This window comes from Phoenix dactylifera, chromosome 1, assembly GCF_051530095.1.
Source record: "Phoenix dactylifera cultivar Ajwa chromosome 1, Ajwa_hap1_PhDact_Kaust_v1.1, whole genome shotgun sequence".
Taxonomy (NCBI): Eukaryota; Viridiplantae; Streptophyta; class Magnoliopsida; order Arecales; family Arecaceae; genus Phoenix; species Phoenix dactylifera.
This window is the reverse complement of record NC_143190.1, coordinates 65,830,191-65,853,088: the sequence shown is the minus strand read 5'-3', so window position 1 is coordinate 65,853,088 and position 22,898 is coordinate 65,830,191. Positions and strand designations below refer to the sequence as shown.

General features: G+C 38.0%; 2 protein-coding genes across 4 annotated transcripts; one reads left to right on the top strand and one right to left on the bottom strand.

The window, feature by feature from the left end:
• Window positions 1–1,050: 1,050 nt before the first annotated feature.
• LOC120110391 (uncharacterized) lies at window positions 1,051–2,856 on the bottom strand. Its single transcript, XM_039125215.1, has one exon. It carries the CDS (start codon window positions 2,854–2,856, stop codon window positions 1,051–1,053), a length of 1,806 nt encoding a protein of 601 aa, XP_038981143.1.
• A 3,564-nt stretch (window positions 2,857–6,420) lies between these two features.
• Window positions 6,421–22,298, top strand: LOC103712959 (3'-5' exonuclease domain-containing protein / K homology domain-containing protein / KH domain-containing protein). 3 transcript variants are annotated; one of them, XM_088709921.1, is made up of 11 exons: window positions 6,422–6,702; window positions 8,680–8,855; window positions 11,758–11,889; window positions 11,988–12,038; window positions 12,398–12,494; window positions 13,400–13,446; window positions 14,234–14,450; window positions 19,803–19,932; window positions 20,054–20,096; window positions 20,701–20,862; window positions 21,837–22,298. In XM_088709921.1, exons 1-11 carry the CDS (start codon window positions 6,648–6,650, stop codon window positions 21,909–21,911), a joined length of 1,185 nt encoding a protein of 394 aa, XP_088566047.1. In that variant the 5' UTR covers window positions 6,422–6,647; the 3' UTR covers window positions 21,912–22,298. The 3 variants fall into 3 exon arrangements, with proteins under 3 accessions (XP_008797901.1, XP_088566047.1, XP_088566050.1); XM_088709924.1 differs by having other exon boundaries at window positions 20,701–20,823; window positions 21,837–22,051; XM_008799679.5 differs by lacking the exon at window positions 20,701–20,862 and having other exon boundaries at window positions 6,421–6,702.
• Window positions 22,299–22,898: the final 600 nt, after the last annotated feature.

Sequence of the window (22,898 nt, the reverse complement as noted above, 5' to 3'; positions counted from 1 at the left end):
TAGCTCTAACCATCTTCTTTGCCTCAAATTCAACTCCTTTTGAGTATAGATATACTTCAAACTTTTGTGGTCCGTAAAAATTTCACAATGTTCACCACATAAATAGTGCCTCCATATTTTTAAAGCAAAGATCACAGCTGCTAACTCCAAATCATGTGTAGGGTAATTCAGCTCATATGGTTTCAACTGTCTAGAAGCATAGGCTATCACCTTCTCATTCTGCATAAGAACACAACCGAGGCCCTTGCGTGATGCATCACTATAGATGCTGAAGCCTCCTGTTCCAGATGGAAGGGCCAATATCGGAGCTGTCACCAATCGTCTTTTCAACTCCTGAAAACTCTGCTCACAATCCTCCTTCCATTCAAATTTTACTTGCTTTTGGGTTAGGCGAGATAGAGGCATGGCAATACGAGAGAATCCCTCAACAAATCTCCGATAGTATCCCGCCATTCCCAAAAAACTGCGCACCTCGGACACATTAGTAGGTCTACTCCAATCAACTACTGCCTCTACTTTCTTTGGGTCGACTGAGATGCCATCCTTGGAGATCACGTGCCCGAGAAAGGTGATACTGTTTAACCAAAACTCACATTTTTGCAACTTGCCATAAAGCTTGTTTTCTCTAAGAGTTTGTAATACTATCCTCAAATGCTCCTCATGCTCTTGTGGACTTTTTGAATAGACTAGAATGTCATCAATAAATACTACCACAAATTGATCCAGATAGGGTTTGAACACCCGATTCATAAGATCCATAAAGGCTGCTGGTGCATTTGTTAACCCGAAGGGCATAACCAAAAACTCATAGTGTCCATATCTAGTTCTGAATGCTGTCTTTGGTATGTCTTCAGCCTTTATTCTCAACTGGTGATATCCGGAGCGTAGATCAAGTTTTGAGAAGATTTGTGCCCCTTGCAGCTGATCGAACAAATCATCAATTCTCGGTAAAGGGTATTTGTTCCGCACTGTTACTCCATTTATTTCTCGATAATCTATGCAAAGCCGGAAACTGCCATCTTTCTTTTTCACAAATAGTACAGGAGCACCCTAAGGAGAAACACTAGGCCTGATGAAACCCTTGTCCAACAGCTCCTGTAGTTGTTCCTTTAGCACTTTTAATTCAGCTGGAGCCATCCGGTATGGGGCCTTAGAAATCGGTCCAGTGCCAGAAATCAAATCAATGGAGAATTCAACCTCTCTATCAGGAGGTAATCCTGGCAAATCCTCTGGAAAGACATCTGGATATTCCCTCATAATGGGAATGTCTTCTAGCTTGAGTTCTTCCAGTTGGGTGCCCATTATCACGGCTAAGAATCCTTCATCACCTTTCCGAAGGAGTCGCTTGGCCTGTATGGCTGAGATTACTTTTGGCGGAGGTAACACTCTGTTGCCACTAAAAGTAAACTCTGGCTGACCAGAGATTTGAAATTTTACTGTTTTCTCGAAGCAGTCAACAGTGGCATGATATGCTGCTAACCAGTCCATCCCAAGGATCATGTCGAAATCCTTCATCCCTAGGACTAGTAAATCTGCTTTCATTTCCCTGCCTTCAATATTCAAGATACAATCTTTGTAGACAGAGTTAACTAAGATTACATCTCCATTAGGGATGGAGACACACAGTTCAGTCTCTAGTGGCAAAGAAATCAATGTACTATTTCTTCCAACAAAATCAGCAGATACAAAAGAATGAGTAGCTCCAGGATCAATCAAAATATAGGCATTAATGGATGAGATTTCAATTGTACCTGTCACCACGGTGTTAGAGGCGTCGGCATCGTGTTGTGTGAGAGCATAGACTCGACCCTGAGTTCTAGGCCTCTGCTGTCCTCCTCGTTGTTGTTCATTCTGAGATACTTGATTTGCTGGAGCTCCCGGAATAGGCTGAGACATTTGTCGAGCCTGTTGCTTACTGCGATTAGGACATGTATTTGCCCTGTGGCCCTGCTGGCCACACGAAAAGCAATTCCCATTGAACCAGTTGCACTCGCTCTGATAGTGGGGTCTACCACATCTATAGCATTTCACAGTATCCTTGCGCTGAGCCTTATCATTCACAGTAGTTTGTTTCTTGGGCCTGAATTCAGTATTTTTGCCATGCTTATTTTGTAACTCAGCTTGTCTGTTTCTCTTTTTCAAAATTCTTTCCCTCTCTTCTTGAGTGTCATTCAAGCCCCTTTCAACTACCAAAGCCTTGTTAACCACATCCTTGTAGGAAGAAAGCTCGAAGGTAGATACCTGTTGTCTGATTCGGGCTCTAAGTCCACTTTCAAACTTTTCAGCTCGTTCTCTTTCATTCTCCACCTGTCCTGGGGCATACCTAGCCAGTTCCTCAAACTTTGCAGCATACTCTGCGACCGTCATATTCCCCTGCTCTAACCGGGTAAACTCTCGGAATTTCTGCCGTCTCACGCTTTGGGGAATATACTTATCACGGAAAAGCTCCTTAAATCCTTCCCAAGTCAAAGATGTAGCATTCTGTCCTATCTTTCCTCTTTCCACATTCCACCAAATATCCGCTTCTCCCAGCAGCATAAATGTAGCAAAAGTGACCCTATCCTCATCAGGGCATCTCAGGGCATTGAAAACTTTTTCCATTTCATTCAGCCAAGTCTCAGCCTCTAAAGGGTCAGAAGTGCCTTTAAAAGCTGAAGGTGCAAACTTTTTGAATTCTGCCAAACTGACATGATGCTCTTGCCGACTTGTAGCCCCCTGTAGATACTGAGGAGTCACCTGCTGCTGCTGATGTTGTAACTGTTGCTGCATGAATTGTTGCTGCTGTTCCATGAAGCGTTGTTGCATCTCCATCATTCTCATCATGTCTGAACGGGAAGTAGCTTGTTGTTGCATCATTGTTTGCATCATCTGAGAAGCACTCAGTGGTTCGTTAGGCTGAATTCCAGGCTCACCCGAGGTTCCTGTCCTTGGAGTTTCCGGGGTTCCTATTTCCAGAGCACTACCAACAGGGTTGACGTGGTGTTCCTACGGGTGCATACTCCTGGCTGGCGAGGGTGGAGCACCTTCTTGTTGTTCGGAGGGCGTCCAAGCAGCGGAGCCATCGGCAAAGTGAGTCGGCCTCCTATTACGCCCACGTCCACTCCCTCGTGCCATATCAACCTACACAAGTTACTTTTAACATTTTAAGATTGCAAAGAAAATGTATCTATGGAGTACTTTACTAAGTCATTTAATATTCTTCTCCCCATTCACTCTCATCTGAACCTAAACCCTAGAATACCTTAACCTTAAGCTCTGATACCACTCTGTCACGCCCCAAACCCAGCACCCGGGTCCGGTACGCGACCGGCCGCATGAGCCCTAGAGCAGTGCCCTAAAGATCATGCAAGGCCTATGATTAACCAAAAATTTCAATAAATCCACAATTAATCTAGTAATTCAAATAGAGCAGTCCGACATGTCCAAATAAACAAATTAGTTCAATTACAAGATCTTCAAATGTTCATCGACATCAAAGAAGGATAAACAACTAACTAACTAATGACTTTGGTGCTCGCACTCTGCGCCCATCCCATCCAAAACTATGCATCCTGCAACTCTGGTAAAGAAAAAGAAGAAAAAGGGGGGTAAGCTTTACAGCCCAGTAAGAATCCCTACACATCCATACCAACACAATAATAATATGAATTCGAAAACCACGACAAATCGATGCACATTTCATGAAATCATAAACAGTTTCCATAAGACTCAAATAATCAATATAATTATGAACATCAAGCATCAATAAAAGTCCATAATTATACATCAAACATCAATGAAAATCTGGCCACATAAGAATGATATAGTATATATATAGCTTATAAATCACTATGACTATTTTCAATGCTTTTTCTTTCCATTCCATGTTAACTTGATCCGGATCAATTATCTTTCCGACTTTGGGTCAAATCTTAGTCACATTTCTCAGCCTGTGGTGGGGCAACCAAATTATCACATTTTCAGCCTGTGGCGGGGCCTGCACACTATAGTTCCACATTTCTAGCCTGTGATGGGGCCTATCAAAGTATCACATTTTCAGCCTGTGGCGGGGCCTACACATTATAGTTCCACATTTCTAGCCTGTGAGGGGGCCTACCAAAGTATCACATTTTCAGCCTGTGGCGGGGCCTGCACATTATAGTTCCACATTTTTAGCCTGTGAGGGGGCCTACCAAAGTATCACATTTTCAGCCTGTGGCGGGGCCTGCACATTATAGTTCCACATTTCTAGCCTGTGAGGGGGCCTACCAAAGTACCACATTTTTAGCCTGTGACGGGGCCTGCCATAATAACAAGATAAACCCAAAATCCCTTTTCATGCAATCCAGTTTACATCCACACATCAATTTCTTTTTATTTATTTCCGGCTTTAAACTAACCACGATCACGTTTCCAGCCCGTGACGAGGCAACCAATATCACATGATTAGTTTAGAGCACCACATCCATCAGTCCAATTATGTAGGTGTAGGTTATGCGCATGCATGCATCCATCATGATACCAACCACAAGCGAATACGATCATAATATCAACCACAAGCCAACACGATCAAAATATAATTTAATAAAACTATTTTTGATTTGTCTGGATCATAGCATATCATATATATCTAAGTATATATATATATATAAAAAATTATATCATGCAGGATTGGTGTACAAGGATCCTTATCTTTGTTGAAAATTTAGACAACCAATCACCCGCCCTCACGGCGATAAAGAACCGGAATGCACAGAATCCTGCTCAACGTCCTCTCATCCAACAGATTGTTCCCCTACAGAACCAAATCATCATTAAAATTTACTCAAGATATATGATAATCCAGGACCCCTGTTTAATCCTCTAAAGGGTCCTCTAAAATCTAGTATTCCAAGACTATTCAACAATCCATGATCTCCCTGATCCAAGAGTAAAAGGAAACCCAACAACAATAAACAGATAATATAATAAAAGGGTTATATAATAAGAGAAAGAGAGGGAAAATACCCTTTCTCTTCCTCTCTTCTTCCTTCTTCCCGACGGAAAGGGGAGAAGGAGGTTCGGCCGCCGGTGGCCCACGGCTGGCGACGCCCCTGGTCGTCGGCCTGTGGCAGGGCCGGTGTGCCGGCGGTGTGTCCCCGACCGGTGACGACCGGCCGGAACGAGAGAGGAGAAGGCCAAACAAGGCGTCGGCTTCTCCATCAACCCGGCAGCTTTCCGGCCTCATTCCCCAAGGAGATAAGGGCCAAAGATGATGGAGGAGAGGGAGAAGATGCTCACCTTGCCTCCGGCAAGGTCCTCCCGACCGGATCGATGGCGAAAGCTCCGATCCTCCCCACGGCAAGGTAGAAACCCGATCTCTTCCTCTCTTTTTTTTTTCTTCTGTGTGTAGAAGCCCTCGGTTGATGCCCTAGGGGAAGAGAGAGAGGAGATCTTCCTGATTCGGTAGGTTTTTATCGCCCTAAGATCCTCCTTCCCGGTGGATTCGGGAGGAGGGGAAGGCTTCCGAAAAACAGGGGAGGGAGCTTTTCGATTCGGGAGACTCCCTCCCCCATTTTCACGAGTTGGGCCGCCCTTCTCAGAGGCCGGCCCAACTCAAACGTGGGTCTCTACAACAAATAATAATGCTCTCCATCGGCTATGTGCCGTATCTAATATAGGTATCTATACGGTGCTCTTTGTCAACTATGTGGATACTTTTATTAATGATGTTCTTAATTGAACTCTTTATTTTGGATAGTAGCTATAGCTCTTATTTAATACATTTTTTATCAAAATATATCAATATAATATTATTAATACGAAGATTATTGGATTATTAAACTATATTAATAAATATTTTATTAGTACACTAAATTGATACAAAAATTAATGATATTATCAATGATTCTATTTGCTTAACATATGTTAATATATACTTAATATATGTTTATTAAATAAATGATTCATTAGTATGCTAAATTTGTGTAGAAATTAATGATATTATTAATAACCATAGTCGCTTAATATATGCCGATATTAATGGAAGATAATTTTTATTAATCTTATACCCTACTAATATTCGGCATAGATTATTGGATTACACTAATGACCTCACTATATCGTATTTAAATATTCATAGATCCAATTTTTTTTATTTATTATTATATACAAATTAGATCATAAACTTATGATACATTATTATTTTATTATATTGATAAATATATTATTATTAGTAGTAGTTGCAGCAGTAGAAATTTGCATAATGATAGTATGTTATAATATTAATGTCAAAAATTTATATCATAAATAATTATATTTTTATATTTTATTATATTTTATTCTATTTTTATTATCTATTTTATGACGTTTTTTATAATTCATTAAAAAAAAAAAAACTGCATCTCGCGCGGTTGTACGCTAGCCTGTACATTTATGATGCAAAAGCTGGGGACCAAAAACAAAACGTGTCAAAAATTCAATTGTTCCCATAATGCTCCGGTCCCTAATTTATTAGTGGGTACTGGAATCGACGGAGCTGCTCGGTGGAGGGGGAGCCGGGAATCGGGATACCCTCGAGGCCTAATGTTCTGAAGTCTCAATCCATCGATCCCGTTCTCCCCCGGGTTGGAATTCAAGAAACCCTCGGCCTCGGGGGAGGATTCAAGTAATCCTCGAGCTCCGATCGCATGGCCTCCGATCCTCCTCTCAACCGGACTCTCGTCCCTCTCCTAACGTCTCCAGGTGCTCGCGATTCTCCTCTAATTCGCCCATCCGATCGTCCCTGCAGCGATTTGCTTTCTTTTTTCTATGTATTCTTTTTCGATCTCTGATGGCATCTCGCTTGCGGATTTCGTTGCTTGCTGAAACTTTTTCGCTTGTCTTGGGGTTAACGTTTGAATCCGGGACCTTGTAGCCGTTTATCGGAGGTTTTGGTGATGGCTTTTGATGTGGGTTTTGCTGCGATCGTTACTGCAATCAGCTGCCTTCTCGTTTCTTTGTTTCGATGCCCTTTTTTCGTGGGTTCTTGCCTATTTTGGGTTTTGCATTTGTTTCTTGGACTTGTTGGCTGTTTCTTGGAGACTGTTTGAAGGTTTTGATCATTCGTCTGTCTTTATGAAGCTTTTGCATTTGGTTCTTGTTGTGATTTTTGTTTTATGGCTGTTGTTGATGCCCTGACATGGAAATTTGGTAATTCTTATGATTTTAAGGACATCTGGTAATTCATATGTTTTTAATGCCGCATCGGTTTTTCTTCTTCGTTGACGTCGAAGATTCCATAATGTATGTCACATCAGTGGATTTTTGGACCAAAGAAAGCTCATCCACATTTAGAAAGAGTTATTTCTCTGTTTTAGATCTCTTCTGTGTTTGTATGTTTTGTTGTTTATTGAGATGCTTGTTTGCTCTGGTTTCTTTTGATAGTTCTTATGATTTTGATGTCATATTACTGGTCATACTGTCATGCTTGCGTTTCTATCTTGGAGTTGCCACAAGGTGGATATTTTTAGATTTTTTTTAAAAAAAAATAATAATTGAGAAACAATTCAAAAAGAACTCAAAGCCTACTTTTCAACTGTAATTTATCTTGGTACTATTGTATCAAAAAGATCAACTATCTTATTCACGAAAATCTGATCATAGATCAAAAAGAGTGAAATGACATTTTTGAAAGATAATAATATTGGGTTTATTTTCATGTTAAAAACATCCAATTACCTATTGTTCCTTCTATTTTTGGTCCACGCTGATTATTTTTAGCTGGTATCTTTTTTGATAATGTACAACCTTGCGCCATATGTTCTGCCCTAACCATGGAGACCTACAGATAAAGGAAAAGGTTTGTTGCTGCTTTGGTTGAACGTAAAGCTTACGATGAAATTTATATTATCAAGATCTCCTATGTCCATGCCCTCTTGGATTTCAAGTTTTTATGGTCTTTTCATTTCTCTTTTGCTTGTTATGCCTGTTTGTACTGCTAAGGGGGTTTTGCTGTAAGATCTAACTTAACTATTGTTTATGTTGCTTAAACAAGACATCATACTTTTAATTTCTCTCTCCTTTTCACCTTAAGCAATACGAGGATAAAAAACTGTTCATGTGATGCAGTTTAATTATGTTTAGAGAAATTAGAGGATTCAATCATTTATAGGTTACATCTATTTGTGAAATTCAATAGTGAAAATGGATATAACCATATTCTTACACACACAGTGAGAGAGCAATGTCATTGTCATAGTGAATTGATTACTCTGAAGTGATTATCAGGGCCAGGAACTAGTCTTTATAGTTACATATAAAGATCCAATCTTCCAGAGAGTATGTATCGGTGATAATCTTGCTAACCATTTCCTTTAAGCTTTTGAATTGATTGCTAAACATACTAGAAGGAAGTTATTTCTGCAATCCTTACTCAAATCAGATGCATGAAGTAATCCTATATATACCGTTGGAGCTTATGGTTGGCATATTATTGAAATGTTATGGCTCACATATTATTGAAATGCTAGACTAACACTTTAGTCACGTAACATTTATGACTCATCTGCAGTACATTTTCTTCTGAAGATGCTAATATTTAGTGCATTTTCATTTCAGTGTTTTCTTAATTTCTTGTGTCCGGTCATAGTTGTCTGGTTTTGTTGACTTATGCTGTGGCTGTTAAGTACATGTTTCCTTACTGTAGCAGTAATGCCCAGCTGTTTTCTTTATATCATGCAGGTGGCTCCCTTTCAGATGATGATGCCCAATTCTTATTAGTTCCTATCCATATCGTCACCCATGCTTCTCAACTTCCAGCTGAATTTCTGTATCCCTCAGTCGATAGGCAACTGATCATTGGATTTGATTGTGAGGGTGTTGACCTTTGTCGAAATGGAGCTCTTTGTGTAATGCAGGTTACCTACCTTTTCTTTTTTCAATTTTTATTTGCTCACAATGAATGGCGTGTAATCCTTATATGCTTGAATAAGCAATTTGCACATAATTGCATTTATTTATACTTGATGTATGGCTACGACCTTAAGTTTCAGTTTATTTAGCTAATTCAGCTACTAAAAAATCGATCACCTTGCTTCATGCATATCCCACTATTCCACAAGATGATATTAATTCAGCAAAGTAGCATAGTGTTCAGCACTTATCAATATAAACTTAACATGTTCCAGTGTAAGGTCAAGTTTTATCTTTAATTTTTAGTGAAAATTTATGACATGATAAAAAGCTACATTGTTGTAGTCTTAAATCATGCTTCAGATAATGTGTTACTTTAGCCACTGGATATGTATTTCTTTTTCTTGGTAAGCATTTGTAACCACTTCTTAGAAATACTAGCGAACATTTATGTGCAAATGCACATGCAGAACAGTAACTGTTAAAACCCAAAGTTATAATTGTACATACATCAAAATAAATTTAAACCTATATTAGTAAACTGGTTTGAGACATAGCTTTACTATGTTCAGAGATTAAAAAAACTTTGTATATTTTTTTCAAAAGACTCATAGTCTTCATAAAATAATCTCAACTGTTTCTAATAAGAAATGAGACAAAAGTTTAGCATTCCAGCACTCTTCACCTCATGCTATATCGTGCTCAAAACGTATTGCATTCGTATCAGTTTCCATGTAGATACATCAGAATTGATAAGAGTAAGCCCTTTTGACTCAAAAGCCTTTAGACACCATGGGTAAGAGTTGGTGGGTAGTTTGGATGCAGGAAGCCAGCTGGCCATCTTTGTGCGAGTAAGTTTGAACTCAGGAGGGTGTTTTTGCCAAATTGGAGTTAATAACCAAACAGTAGATGAAGAGAAGAAATGAGGTTTTTAATAGGAAGCTTGCAAATTGACGACCCTGAGGAGCCTAGCCAATGTACCTCTCATCCATTAGAAAGTTTCTTCAAGAGCAACTGATACACAAGGGATTAAAGTTACATGGCTCTACAGTTTTTCTCCCCTTTTTCCTAACCAAGCATAGCTATAATAATGGACAAAGGTCAAAACCAAATCGACGATACACTTGATAAGGTGAAAAGCAATAGCTTCTCACTATAAAAATAAAAGCTTAAGACAACAATAAAATAAGTAGAGAGAGAAAAATTTCATGTACCAAAATGTATTGAATAAATAATAAATTTTTTTGGCAAGTTATGAGAACCAAATCCAACAAGGAAAATCAAATTCACAAATCAATTGTTAAGGAATATCCGGTATTGTGTAAGGTTGAGATGTTGTAGCATTCAATCAAAACTGTTGAGTTCTAGGAAAAGAATTGAGGGTGTGGATGGTGAGCTGTTGGTGGTTGATATCAAGTCAATAAAATCCAAAGCTTATGATCTCTTCTGGACAGAAATTATTGGTACTTTTATATATAGTATAGATTATTAAACTTTTTTACAGAGTTGAATGAAAGAATTTTTCTCTAGCTTTAAACCTCCTACATTCCCTTCCCTACACTTTTTTCCATGCAGTGATTACGTGACTTATTTGAAGCTTCCACCATTATTATGTTTAGTTACTTATGTGAAATAGAACTTATAAAGCCACAATCGTGAAGGTACATAAGCACACACACAAATAGGAATTATTGGCAAATAAATTTCTACGGGGCCACATGTGCATGAATGCACACAAACATGCAGCCACACACAAATGCAAAAATGCACATGCCACAGGCAACCACATACACATGCAGATAGGAATGCTTGGCAAATGTGGGTTCATAAAGCTGGCCTACAATAGTTGAGAGAAGGCCTTGATGGTTATGGTTAGGCACTTATGATGATCAAACACTTGGCATTATGTTCCATGGTGTTCAATGTATTTTCTCACTGAGAACTTCTGACATACATTTTCAACATATTTGTTTGTGACCAATATTTGCTTAAATATTTTTGATTCAAATTAGTTTGAAGCATATTTTGATTCTTCGGGCTGGATTCTACTTATACATCTTGATTAAAATAGACTAAAAGCATATGCTACCTCATGAATGAACATAATGGATGAAAGATCTTACTATATCAATTTTGGTTATTCTTCGTATGGATCTCATTTTGCTATTGATTCATTTGTCATAGCCAGGTCATATAAAAAGGTTAGTGTATTGAAATTATTTATTATTATCTGATCCAAGTTTCCTCTACTCACGTCTCTTCACATAACCATTTGTCCTATCTTGCAGATGCTCTCATTGTTTAAAGCTACTCTGCCTATGTTCAAACTATGGCATTTCTACTTCTTTTGTCTGATGTTGGCCCTACTCATTCCTACCTCCATCTCTCCTACTTTTACTGTACTTAAACTTCATGGTCCTCATCTTTGTTACAGCTTGTGCTCAAAGGGTCTCCATTGCTATCAGTAATCTGAGTTATATAATGAGTCTTGTTTTACAAAATTTTATTCAAGTTTCCAAATGGATTTGAAGATTACATTACTCTCTAGAGCTGCATTTTAATTCATCCTCCCTAAATTGTCTGATTCAATAGGATCAAAAGATCAGAATTGTGATTCACATGGGTTCGAACCGAACTACTATTTGTTAAATATAGTTTAGGTGATCTTCCTGAATTATAGAGTATGTTTGATCATGATTTAAACAATATTGTACTTGTAGCACTATGAATTGTGCATCAGATGGATTTTCTACTAAACTTTATTTTTATTGGAGTTCGCCTGGAAGAACTGGCTGTTTTCCTTTATCGTCCGGTGGGCGCCCTTCATCTCGAAAGAATGACGATGAGAATAATGGGTTTTGGAGGATTGCCCTCGTGTTTTAAGCATTTTCTTTGTTTCTATTTTAGCTTGCTTTCCCAGATGCCGTATACTTGGTTGATGCTGTTGAGGGTGGGAAGGCACTGATGCAAGCTTGTAAGCCTGCACTTGAGTCTAGTTACATCACAAAAGTTATTCATGATTGCAAACGGGACAGTGAGGTCTGTTCAGCTTTAAGTTGCTCTTGCTGTTATCCATTCTCATTGAAAGATGTTCTCCATATATACCAACATATTCAAATCTCATTTACTGCATGCAGGCTTTATATTTTCAATTTGGCATCAAACTGCACAATGTTGTGGATACCCAGGTAAACAACAATTCAATTTTTTCTCTTTTTGATATAAAGGATTAGTCTTTATCAATAGAACATGTTTTTTTCATACCATGTAATTGCATGATACTACTACTTAGTATTTTGTTTCTGTACTGTTGCTTTCAAATTTTGACATGATGTGGCTTCAAAATTCATGCTTAGAAAATATTTTATTTGTATTCTTAAATTTAACCCAAACACCATTTCAAACAGATTCTTTCCTAAAAAGGACGGGCTGTCACTGCATTCAGCAGTTGCATTTTGAATTTACCTAAGGAAAAAGTGAACATAATTTTTAGAATATGGAAGTGCTGTTAGAGAAGATGACATTCTCAGTGGTGTTGCTCGTGCAGATTGCCTATTCTCTGATCGAGGAGCAAGAAGGAAGGAAGCGATCACCTGATGACTATATATCTTTTGTTGGCCTTCTTGCTGATCCTCGTTATGGTGGTACTTTCTGGACCTAAGCTTTTCATTTACCTTGATGAAATTTTGGTATCAAATAAAGTATGAGTTGTTTTAACTATATAGTGGAAAGATCCAGAGTTATGAACTTATTGTAAGTGTCTATAATTGATTCATTTTCATGTTTCTCTTGCCTTTTTTTGATGAAACTACTGTTACTATTTTTGCATGTTGTCAGTGAACAAGTTGCTTGCATTAATGTGATTAGGAAATGCAGCAGCTACCTTTACTTGAAAATATCACACAAGGCGTAATAGTGAATGTAAAAAATCCAGTGCACATGTTATACTGCTTATCATGGATGTCAGATAACCCTTATCCTGTTCATTGAGGAAAACTGCGGGATAACATGATGGATTCTTCTTATGTTTATTTGATAATTTGTTATAAATTTATGACTAGTAGATTATATGAAATAATATATGGACATCTTAAACCAAAAAGCTAACAAGGCAAATTTTTTGTCTGCTACCTAGCCTTCTAGGTCTAACGTGCGCTTATCTCTTGTCCAATATTGCCTTTGTTGGGAAGTGGGCCAGTTATAAAACATTTGTCACACTTAGGGATCATACCTTGAAATAAAGCCAAGCCCATATGGATGGACTAAGGCTTGTTGACATACAACTGATTCATAAATTATTGTAGTATATTGTAGTTGTCTAAAATGTGAATATTTTTTAAAAAATAAATGTCGTAAAATGTTTGTCTTGCTAATTATGTTCTAGTTCCTTCCATCCTCCATGATTGCGTGTCATTTATGCTTTTTGTTGATTACTTTGCTTCAATATAGTTTTTTAAAAAATGATTTTGAAGATGAGATGAAATCTTTTTCTTCTTTGTGTCCTTATTTCAATGTTCCCATGGCAATGATTTTTGACTTCTTTATGTAGGAAAATCATACCTGGAAAAGGAAGAAGTGCGTGTTCTTCTAAGGCAGGTTAGCCTAACATGCCGATTATTATGTGAAATTGCATCAAATATTGCTCTCAATTGGATCATTAGTGTTGATGTGACTTTTGGGGAAATAAAAAAGCATTGCACTCCGCCTGTGATGTTTATTTTGGCTACTATCTTCAGGGAGCAACTGGCAAGATTGAAATTTTAATTTGCTTGGATTAAAATTGCAACCATATTAACCATATGTTTATCAGATTAATCATGAATAGTTGATGGCTTTTATTCATGTGTGTGAAAAGAAATTCGCTATCATGGCCTTACCATTTAGAAAGTTATCAATGCTATCAATGACATTGCAGCTTGTATGAGCACTGATGGCAGTGATAAAAATTGCTTTTGGCATAGTTATCAGTATCAAAGGTAACCGAGCAAATGCCTATAGTGCCACTCTTCTCCCGGTAACATATGTTTTTATAATGGTACCAACTGGCATAACAACTAAAACTATTTCTGGATGGTGTTAACAAACATAGCATCATCTAAAAATGTAGTTAATTTTTAAAATGATAATAATTCTCTGTAAGTCTGAATTGTTCTTGTTTAATAGCCATCAATTAATTTTTGTTGTGGGACAGGAAAATAGGTATTCATTTTTATATTTTTTCCTAGTGAGAATGAATGGCTCAGGTTGAATTACATAAGTGCCTTTGCACTTTAATTTACTGTTGGTTTAATTTACTAAATTAAATTGGCCTTGCATTAGACATGTATTAAATATCTTGAGTTTAACTTATATGGAGCTGATGTTTTCAACCTTTCTTTTTCAGGACCCTGCATATTGGACATACAGACCAATGTCTGAAATGATGATCCGTGCTGCTGCTGATGATGTCCGCTTTCTCCTCTACATCTATCACAAAATGATGGAGAAGTTGAACAAAAGATCCCTATGGCATCTTGCAGTCCGTGGCTCACTGTACTGTAGATGTTTCTGCATCAATGATAATGACTTTGCTGATTGGCCTCGTCTTCCCACTCTTCCAGGTCTTTATGTCTAGAAAGAAACATGTTATTTCAGTGCTGATTAAATATCAAGCATGCCTATGTCCACATATCAAATTCTCATCATGATTATATGATTGCTTTACAAGCTAAAAGATAGCCATCCCATATTTTCTTAGCCTACTCAGTTCTCCCCATATAATTAGACCACTATGCCATAGAAGGAGACAAAAAAATCCCTAGAGTATCATTGTGATGCCTGCTAGACCAGCACTTTCTGCATGCTAATGCAACTTTGGTGGCATGTAGTTACCCAACATTATTATAGTAATGTGCATGGATGGAGATCTGCTCTGCTTATTTTGGGTTAAGTTTTCCTTTTGGGACAGGATGGATGACACATATAAACTGAAGTCATGCAAAAAAGCAAGATCAGATAGGATCTCAAAATGCCTTCCCTGATATGGAAACTAGCACTTGATGGGAATGAATTGCAAAAGCTTCATGATGTAAAAGCTGTAAAGGGGCTCAGATTGCCTTTATATGCTCAACCTTGTCCAGTGTCTAAGGTAGCTTAAATGTTAAAAGAGGATGTTAGTAGTTTGAGCTGGTAAAAAAATAGTTTAGTTACCATAAATAGGCCTCTGTTTATAGAAATTGTGGACAGGGAAAATGAATTGAACAGATAAAAAGGATGTACGTGATGATGCAATTATGAGTAGTATCGGTGCTTAAGTGGTGGCAGAATTCTTTTTAATGGATGAAACCTCGTGTATCTTCTTTTTGAAATCCTATTTTTGACTTGGATTCATGTTGAACTTTGGTATTTCATTTAGATGTTGAATTGATCTTATAGTCCTCAGAGGTTATATTAAGAGTGGTTGGACATTTTTTTCATATGGGATTTTCTTGTTCATTTTTTGTAAGTTAAGCCAGTTCTATGTTTTCTTTGATTATGGAAAGGTCTAGCATTGAGGTTGGTGTGGATAAGATTGTCTATAGAAGTGTCTATTTTCTCATACAAACTTTATTATGTGAAAAATATTTAATATTTTCCAATCATTTTCCTTATATTCTTGAAGAAGGCATAGGTGAGAGCATCTAATCAATCAGTTGTGTGATGCCTTTTCAATTTGAGATTGGAATCTTATTGAGTGATTAACATCTATGTACTTTGACATTAGGTTCATCAAGTGTGTCTCCTCCCAGCTTGTTTTATTATTTTTTTTTCACAGTCTTTGTTTTTAAATTTTTACACTAAAGGAAGGGAAATTGATGAAAATAATAGAGATTTTCTTGTCATTATTAATTTAACAACCAGTTTGAGGGGTCGGGGCATGAATGACTATTCTTTGAATTTAATTGATGGAAATATAAAATTCAGTGAGTAGATAGACCCTTTGATAGGGAAATATCTGGGAAATCAGAAACTGATCTCCATTCTTAATGGGATCAAGGTTAAGATTGTATTGCATCAAATTTTTTTATTGCTGGTATATTCTTTTAACTGAGCCATAGTTCAATCTCAGATGCATGTATTGTTGTTTTATCATGAAATTCCATACCTAAGTGTTTTCTAAGAGAAGAAAAATAAAAGAAGAAGATTTAAGTTTTATAATTCCTATGAATAGGCCTGCCTCGATGATTCTGCATCCTTCAACTTTTGGCTTTGCTTTCCCACTCCTGCAGCCAAGTTTACTTCAATACTTATTTTCAACAGAAGCAACTAATGTTTCAATGTTTATTTGTTGAATGCTCAAATTTAGAATTAAATTATCACATATAGTGATCATGTTAAGTAGTAATTTGAACATTCAGGCAACTGCTAGTTATGACTCTGTATAGCTAACCATAAATAGATAAATAAATGTTAAAGACTCATGGTTACGTTTTATCATGTAAAATTAATTTGTGATAAAGCTGTCTGTTCCATGCACCTGGTAATGCGATGCAAATTTAATATCATGTGTTGTACATTAAATGTATAGTTGTATTTCTATGAGATAATTTATACTAAAGGTCCATACGTGCATGCAATAATTGAAAAATAATCACCATTCATATCTATAGCTTTGAGGTGTTGTTCACAGGGCCTGCAGAAATAACAACACCCTCTTGACCAAGTTTTTCATGACCAAGGTTCGCAATCTTGGTACTGGTCCGGTATAGGGGTCGGTTTGGCATATAGGGACTCGGTATGCTCCTTATACCAAGTATTAGTTGGGTAACAGCATGGTAAGGTATGCCCTGCGCTACGCACGGGCACAACAAACCTTGCTTTTGGCTGCCCAAGTTCGAGGAGCCTTTTTCACTAGGAATTACACTAAATTTCTAGTTGTTTTTGTGTGAGTGAATTCCTAAATGCACAACTGTCTGAACTTTTGATTATGTGGTCAGGGAATTTATGAAATGTAAATATTTCAGTCAATCTAATATATTAGGAAAATCTATCTCAAACTACATAGTAGCAAAATAGTTCATACTAGATTTCAACTGTCCTGTGTTCATGTTAATTCTGACTTCTTTTGTCACGACAAGATCTTTCTTTTTTTTATACAGTGTGGAAATTTAGTGTTGTTTTATCATTCATTTTGGTTTAACATTCCTATAGTTGACATTTACAGGGGAGTTGCTACCCGAAACATATTTAGTTTTGGTAATTAATTGGGAATATGCTTATATCAGATCTTGGATGCATGCAATCTGTGATACTCATTAAGTTACATGGATGGATATAGGAAATAAAATTTTAAAAAATATAAACCTGATGTTTATTTAGGCCAACATAATGGTATGAGTATCTTAGAAAACTCATTAATTTTGTAAATTTTCACTTCCATGAAGTTAGAGACACAATATATTTAAATGATAAACAGGGATGCTCATCTATTAAATATGACCGTGTTGTATCCTTTGAAGGACTGAATTTAGAGAATGCAGCCATGCAAGATAATGGCATGAATTAACTAGAGTTAATGATTTGTTAATTTTGATGTCAGAAATCCAACATTTTTGTAAAATTCTTTTATGGTTAAAGCACAGTAAAGTGTGCAGTTTTATAATGTCCACTTGATATGGCACCATCTCGGGATTAACAGGAGACATGGGTCAGAAGCACAGGTGGAACCAAACAGTGGTAGGCATTGTGTAGGTTCAGGAAGCCTGCAAGTAAAGGACAAGCCCAACTCTAACCATCAAGGGACCCGACAAACCCTTCTCTGTTGCAAAATAGAACTTAGGTTGTTCATGTGAAAGTAATAATCAATTTAAAATTAATGAAAATAAACAGGTAAAGGATTACTGTTGTTAAATCACTCTGTGACCGGAATTCCTGCTTGCTGTATAGAATTGGCATGGTGTTGTACAGGGCTTGCCCTTAATTTATTGAAATCACATCCAAGCTGCCTTCAAGTTCATATGGAACTGAAGCTGCAGATCAGTTGAGCATAAGCACCCTAGGGAAAAAACACAAAAGACAGCTCTAAAGTCACTCAATTCGTTATAAAAAATGGAGTACATGAGGTATTTTTATCACCTAGGGTCCTATTTAGGATTTGCTGGTGCTTTTAGAATTTGGCTAAACTGCAAAATACTACAAAGAAGGAAAAATGAAATTTGGTTCAAACTTGACTATCTGACTAGAAGATTTGTGTCAGATTGGTCAAATGCAAGCCGAAAGGTAATAGATAGCCTTTTGACTCGTTTTTGGGGCTATGTTGCTGAAAATTCTGTTGATGTCATGTTGTTCCATACATGTCTGAGGGATTTATGGTGCATCTAATGCAAATAATTCATCCTTCGATACCAAGGCTGCTCTAAGTTTGGAATGTTGATGGCATTTGGAATAAAAATTTTAGTGTAGGATGCATTTCAAGCCGATATACTTTGGTTACTGAAAAGTGTGCAGCATGCTTTTTGGTACACTGATAACTATGTTGTATAATTTAGTAGTCATCCAAGGTGTGTATTCTGACCAAGATTTACCGTATCGGTTAGTACTATACCGTATCGATACTGAACTAGCATGTTGTCTCGTATCGTACTGAGACTCGGTACGCCTTGCCATCTCATATCGTACTGTATCCGGATACTGTAATAGGATAGTATCGGCCCAGTACTGAGATGGTGAACTTTGATTCCGACCCTCAGATTGCCCTTGACGCCAATCTCAACATAGAGGTGACTCTATTTAAGGTTGGTTGGACCGATACCGGAGGTTGAACTAGTTAGTGACTGGTTCGGTACAGTATCGATACATAACGTATTGATCTAAGGTGTACTGAACCAAGGGAAGGGAGAGGGAGAGGGGAGAGCAGGAGGAGAGAGAGGAAGAGATAGGAGGAGGGAGAGACGGATCTAAGGCGTGCCGAACCAAGGGAAGGGAGAGGGAGAGGGGAGAGAGGGAGGAGAGGGAGGAAGAGAGAGGGAAGGAGAGGAAGGGGGAGAGGGAGGTAGAGAGCGAGCGAGGGAGGGAGGGAGGGAGGGGGATGGGGAGAGAGAGGGGGGCACTTATGGAGGGGGGGAGAGGGAGGAAGAGAAGGAGGGATGGAGGGAGAGGGAGAGGGGGGAGAGAGGGGCTTACCTCATCAGCAGCGGCAGCTGGAAGCCTCAAATCCTTACCCTAAACTGACAATCGGAGTTGGAGATGTTGGCAAAGGCTTCAGTGGTGTCGATTGGGGGCGATAGCATCATAATTTGTGTTGATTGTGGGCGATTGCATCATCTTTGGCATTAATCGAGAGCAAGGGTTTCATCTTCAATATCGTTCGAGGGTGAAGGAGTCGGTTGGCATCAGTCAGCATCTAAGAGGAGAGAGAGAAGGAGAGTAATCAAGCCTTTGGCGAAAATTGGGCAGTGTTTTATAAGCCGAACCAATTCGAATGGCGCAGAGCCATCCCGATTTCATGTCTGCTCAGTCGGGGTCCGGTGCGGACTGAATCGCTCTGTTTGGTTTGGTTCGGCAAACACTAATTCCATTCCATGTTGCCACCGGGTACATAAGATAAATTGATCCAAAATAGTTGCAAACATATAACTACTCTGCTCTTTGGTGTAGAATTGACTTGCAAACCGATGACCTTAAGTATATACTTTTGAGAATGCACTGTAGTTAGATTTATTGTCAGATGTTAATACAAAGATTGAAGGGCTTTTTACAAGATTCGAAAAAGGAATGCAATCAAAGGTCTGGCTGGGTCATGAAAGAGCTCAAAGCAAGAAAATTTTTTGCTTGCTTCAGGGAAATGTATTGCTTTTATGTATAGGATGTCTCTTTTATTGGAGTTTTTGGTTTGCAACTTACTGGACAATTTGGCAATATTGAAGTGGCATAATTGTTTGAACTTTTCTATTGAAGTGGCATGATTTTTTGACTTTATTTGATGTTACACCCAGATATCCTAGCTGCTGAAGGTTATGTCCCTGAAGAAGAGATACTCTCCGTGCTAAATGTTCCTCCAGGGAAAATGGGACGAGTTATTGGGAAAAAAGGTGCCTCTATTCGATCAGTAAAAGAATGTTGCAAGTAAGCTGATTATGCATGTAATGTGTTTGCAAAACTATTTATATCAATTCGGTTAGTGTTAATTTTTATTTTCTTTTATCCTTCTTGAGTTGAATGTTTCATTCTGTTTTGTATATTGCAGTGCAGAGATTCTCATTGGTGGTGCTAAGGGTCCTCCTGACAAGGTAAACTTGGTTGTGTTGGTATCTCGAAGGGGCTGTTCTGGCTATGCATGAGGCACTAACCTAAATTAATGATACAACACCTTGGTCGCATAATTGTAACATATCATGACTTGCAAGAAAGAATGCTAGCTGGTCCCTGAGTCCCCAGTGCCAAAAACTGCATAACATCTGTGGGAAAAGAGCATTTTCTAATCCACTGGGGTTGTATCTTTCGTGCGAAGGAATGATTCACCTTCTTTTGTGACCTCAACTGCTGGCTTGCGCAATGGCCACTTCAAGATCTGGGCAGGCGGATGAAAGAAAAGTTTGGAGTGCTTTGTGATCTGTGTGAGATGCGATCCAGTGGTTGACATTGCGAAAGAAGATCATTCTTTTGCACGAAATATACAACCCGAACCCTTTTCTAATGTTATTGGCATTAGGCCTATGATTTGAACTTTCTATTTTGATGAACTTTTATCCTCAAATTTATTAGTTATTTGAATTTGTGATGGCTCTGCACTGTCTCTAAAATCATAAATATAAACTGTTTGTTGCCTTTAATATCTCTTATAGTAGTCTGGGGTGTTTACCTTTTGACCATTATTTATGATATGAATTCCAGGCTAGTAACCTCCAATGCTTTCTGGAAGACCGACAAAATGATGATAAAGTTTTCTACTATAAACTATCAGACTTTCCATATGATGGTCATGTCATTAAAATGTTCAAGTTCCAGACCAGTAATGTTCGTCATCTGGTCTTTTTTATTTTTCCAACGATCCAAGTAAAGTCTTTATCTTTCTCCTTTTTCCTTACAGAGTCGGTGACTTGCTGCTTCTTCTAAAAATCATGTTATTATAAGTACAAGCGGTAATTATGTCATAGACAATGAAAAATGCTGAGCAGATGATTAGTATTTCAGCCTTACGAATGTGCAGATTCACATAGAAATCCCATTCTTTCATTGTTCAAATGCCCAAGAAATACCTTTAACAAGTACAGTAGAAGCAGTACAAGGTCTTATTTGAATCTTTCTGATAAAGTTCTCTGATCTAGACAAATGTGAATATGCATGCTATGCAATATCAAGTATGAGTCTTGCAAATTTTGGTATGTAATGTCTAGTTTCTTGTGTTTGTGGTTGTGGATAATTATTTTGATGATCATTGATCAAAATCAGTAATTCATTTAGTAAATGTCACTTTTTATTGGTCTCATACTGGGCATGCATGATGCAGTTAAAGAAGAAATGGGGTTTGTACAGCATGTAGTACTCTTGGTATTTCTTTAAATTGTGTTGATGAAACTTAATGTGTAATTGGTCCTTATATTAGGCATTTATAATATAGATAAAGAGAATGAAATATGTCCAAAGCTGGCTAACTACAAGTTCTCTTGTTTATTGAAAAAACATCGAATATGATTTCACAACCTTGAGGTTTACTCTTGGTACTCAAGTCTGTTGGCATGGGAGTCTTCTCATACCACATCGATTGAACAATGCATCTGGGGAACAAAAAGATATGCCCGGTTTCTTTATATTCTGCATTATAGCTTTTATGTAATCATTAATTATTTCTTGAAAACTATTCCCATTGATCCCATGCCTGTGGGTTTCATGTGCAACCAATGGATACCACTGCAGCAATGGACAAGAGTCTGTTAGTTTTATCAGAGGACTGAAGCTTATGGAGTCTTTTAGTTCATTTTATATGTTTGTCCTGGTAATAATTCATCTGACTGGTGCCATCCACATAGGTTTTCATCATTGGGCCTGTGATGGAGGTGAGGAAGGCTGAAGCTATTCTTCGTGGGCGGATGATAGACCTGTAGCGAATCCACTCTCTGTGAAAGCTCCAGATATCGTCTTTTACACCGCTGATACAGGATTTGACGTTGTGGTTCTCCTGACATGCCTTGTATGCTGTATTTCTCTAAATGCTGCAGTCATGGTGCCAGTTACCTTCCAATATGTCAGCTGTGGTCTGTCATCTGACACTGTTCCCTACTGTTGTATAAAAGAATGGCAGCTCCGTTCCAGAACCTAGTTCACACTTTATAAGATGAAACTAGGTTGTGGTATATGAAATGGAGGTATAACAGGTTTGCCATTGCTGTTGACAATCTTTGTAATCCATGATTGGATGGATCGCTACAGTGGATGGTCCAATTTTGGATCATGTCAAAAGAAAAATAGACAACTTAGCATTGTGCTCCAAAGCGTAGGTTATTTATCTATATTGTGGTACAAAAAAATATATATTGCAGTGCTATGAACTACAAAACGGATTACTGGTTGTAGTAGCTTTTAACTAGGAGTCATTACCGAGTAATGAAGTTTCGGTGCAGTCATGCTTATGGAGGGAAGTCAGGGATCCGTCGAGGTAAACATCTCTACCGATTGATCTATAGAACTTCTGAATGCTGGGCCCACATACATGTAATTGATCTGTTTTGCCCGAGTCCGTCGGTAACTGGGCATTGAAGGAGAGTCAAACCATCCTGCTGATCGGATGCGTTTCAAACCCCGCGTGGCCCCCAGCATCTGATGCAACCCCGGGGGGGGACCATCCTGGTTAATTTTACCTTCCCGTCGACCTCAGAGCTGCACTTTCATCTCCACCTTTTGGTCGCCTGATACAAGATAAGGAAGAACTGAAGTTTCAATTTGTGCTTGTTCTCAATATTCCCACCAGAGTAATTTGAGACGGGCAAGTTTACCACTATCTTTTTGCATTTTCAGTCTGTACTTTATTTGTGTATATATAAGAGGACAACGGAGATGTGAATTTAATCAGAAGGGAAGCAATAGCATAAATT

Excerpts from the sequence above, each read along its gene's own strand:
- LOC120110391 (XM_039125215.1), bottom strand. The coding sequence starts at position 2,856 with ATGATGCAACAACAAGCTACTTCCCGTTCAGACATGATGAGAATGATG.
- LOC103712959 (XM_088709921.1), top strand. The coding sequence starts at position 6,648 with ATGGCCTCCGATCCTCCTCTCAACCGGACTCTCGTCCCTCTCCTAACG. Across the intron at positions 8,856-11,757 it reads GAGCTCTTTGTGTAATGCAG|CTTGCTTTCCCAGATGCCGT; the intron begins GTTACCTACCTT and ends TTTCTATTTTAG. Across the intron at positions 19,933-20,053 it reads TCAGTAAAAGAATGTTGCAA|TGCAGAGATTCTCATTGGTG; the intron begins GTAAGCTGATTA and ends TGTATATTGCAG.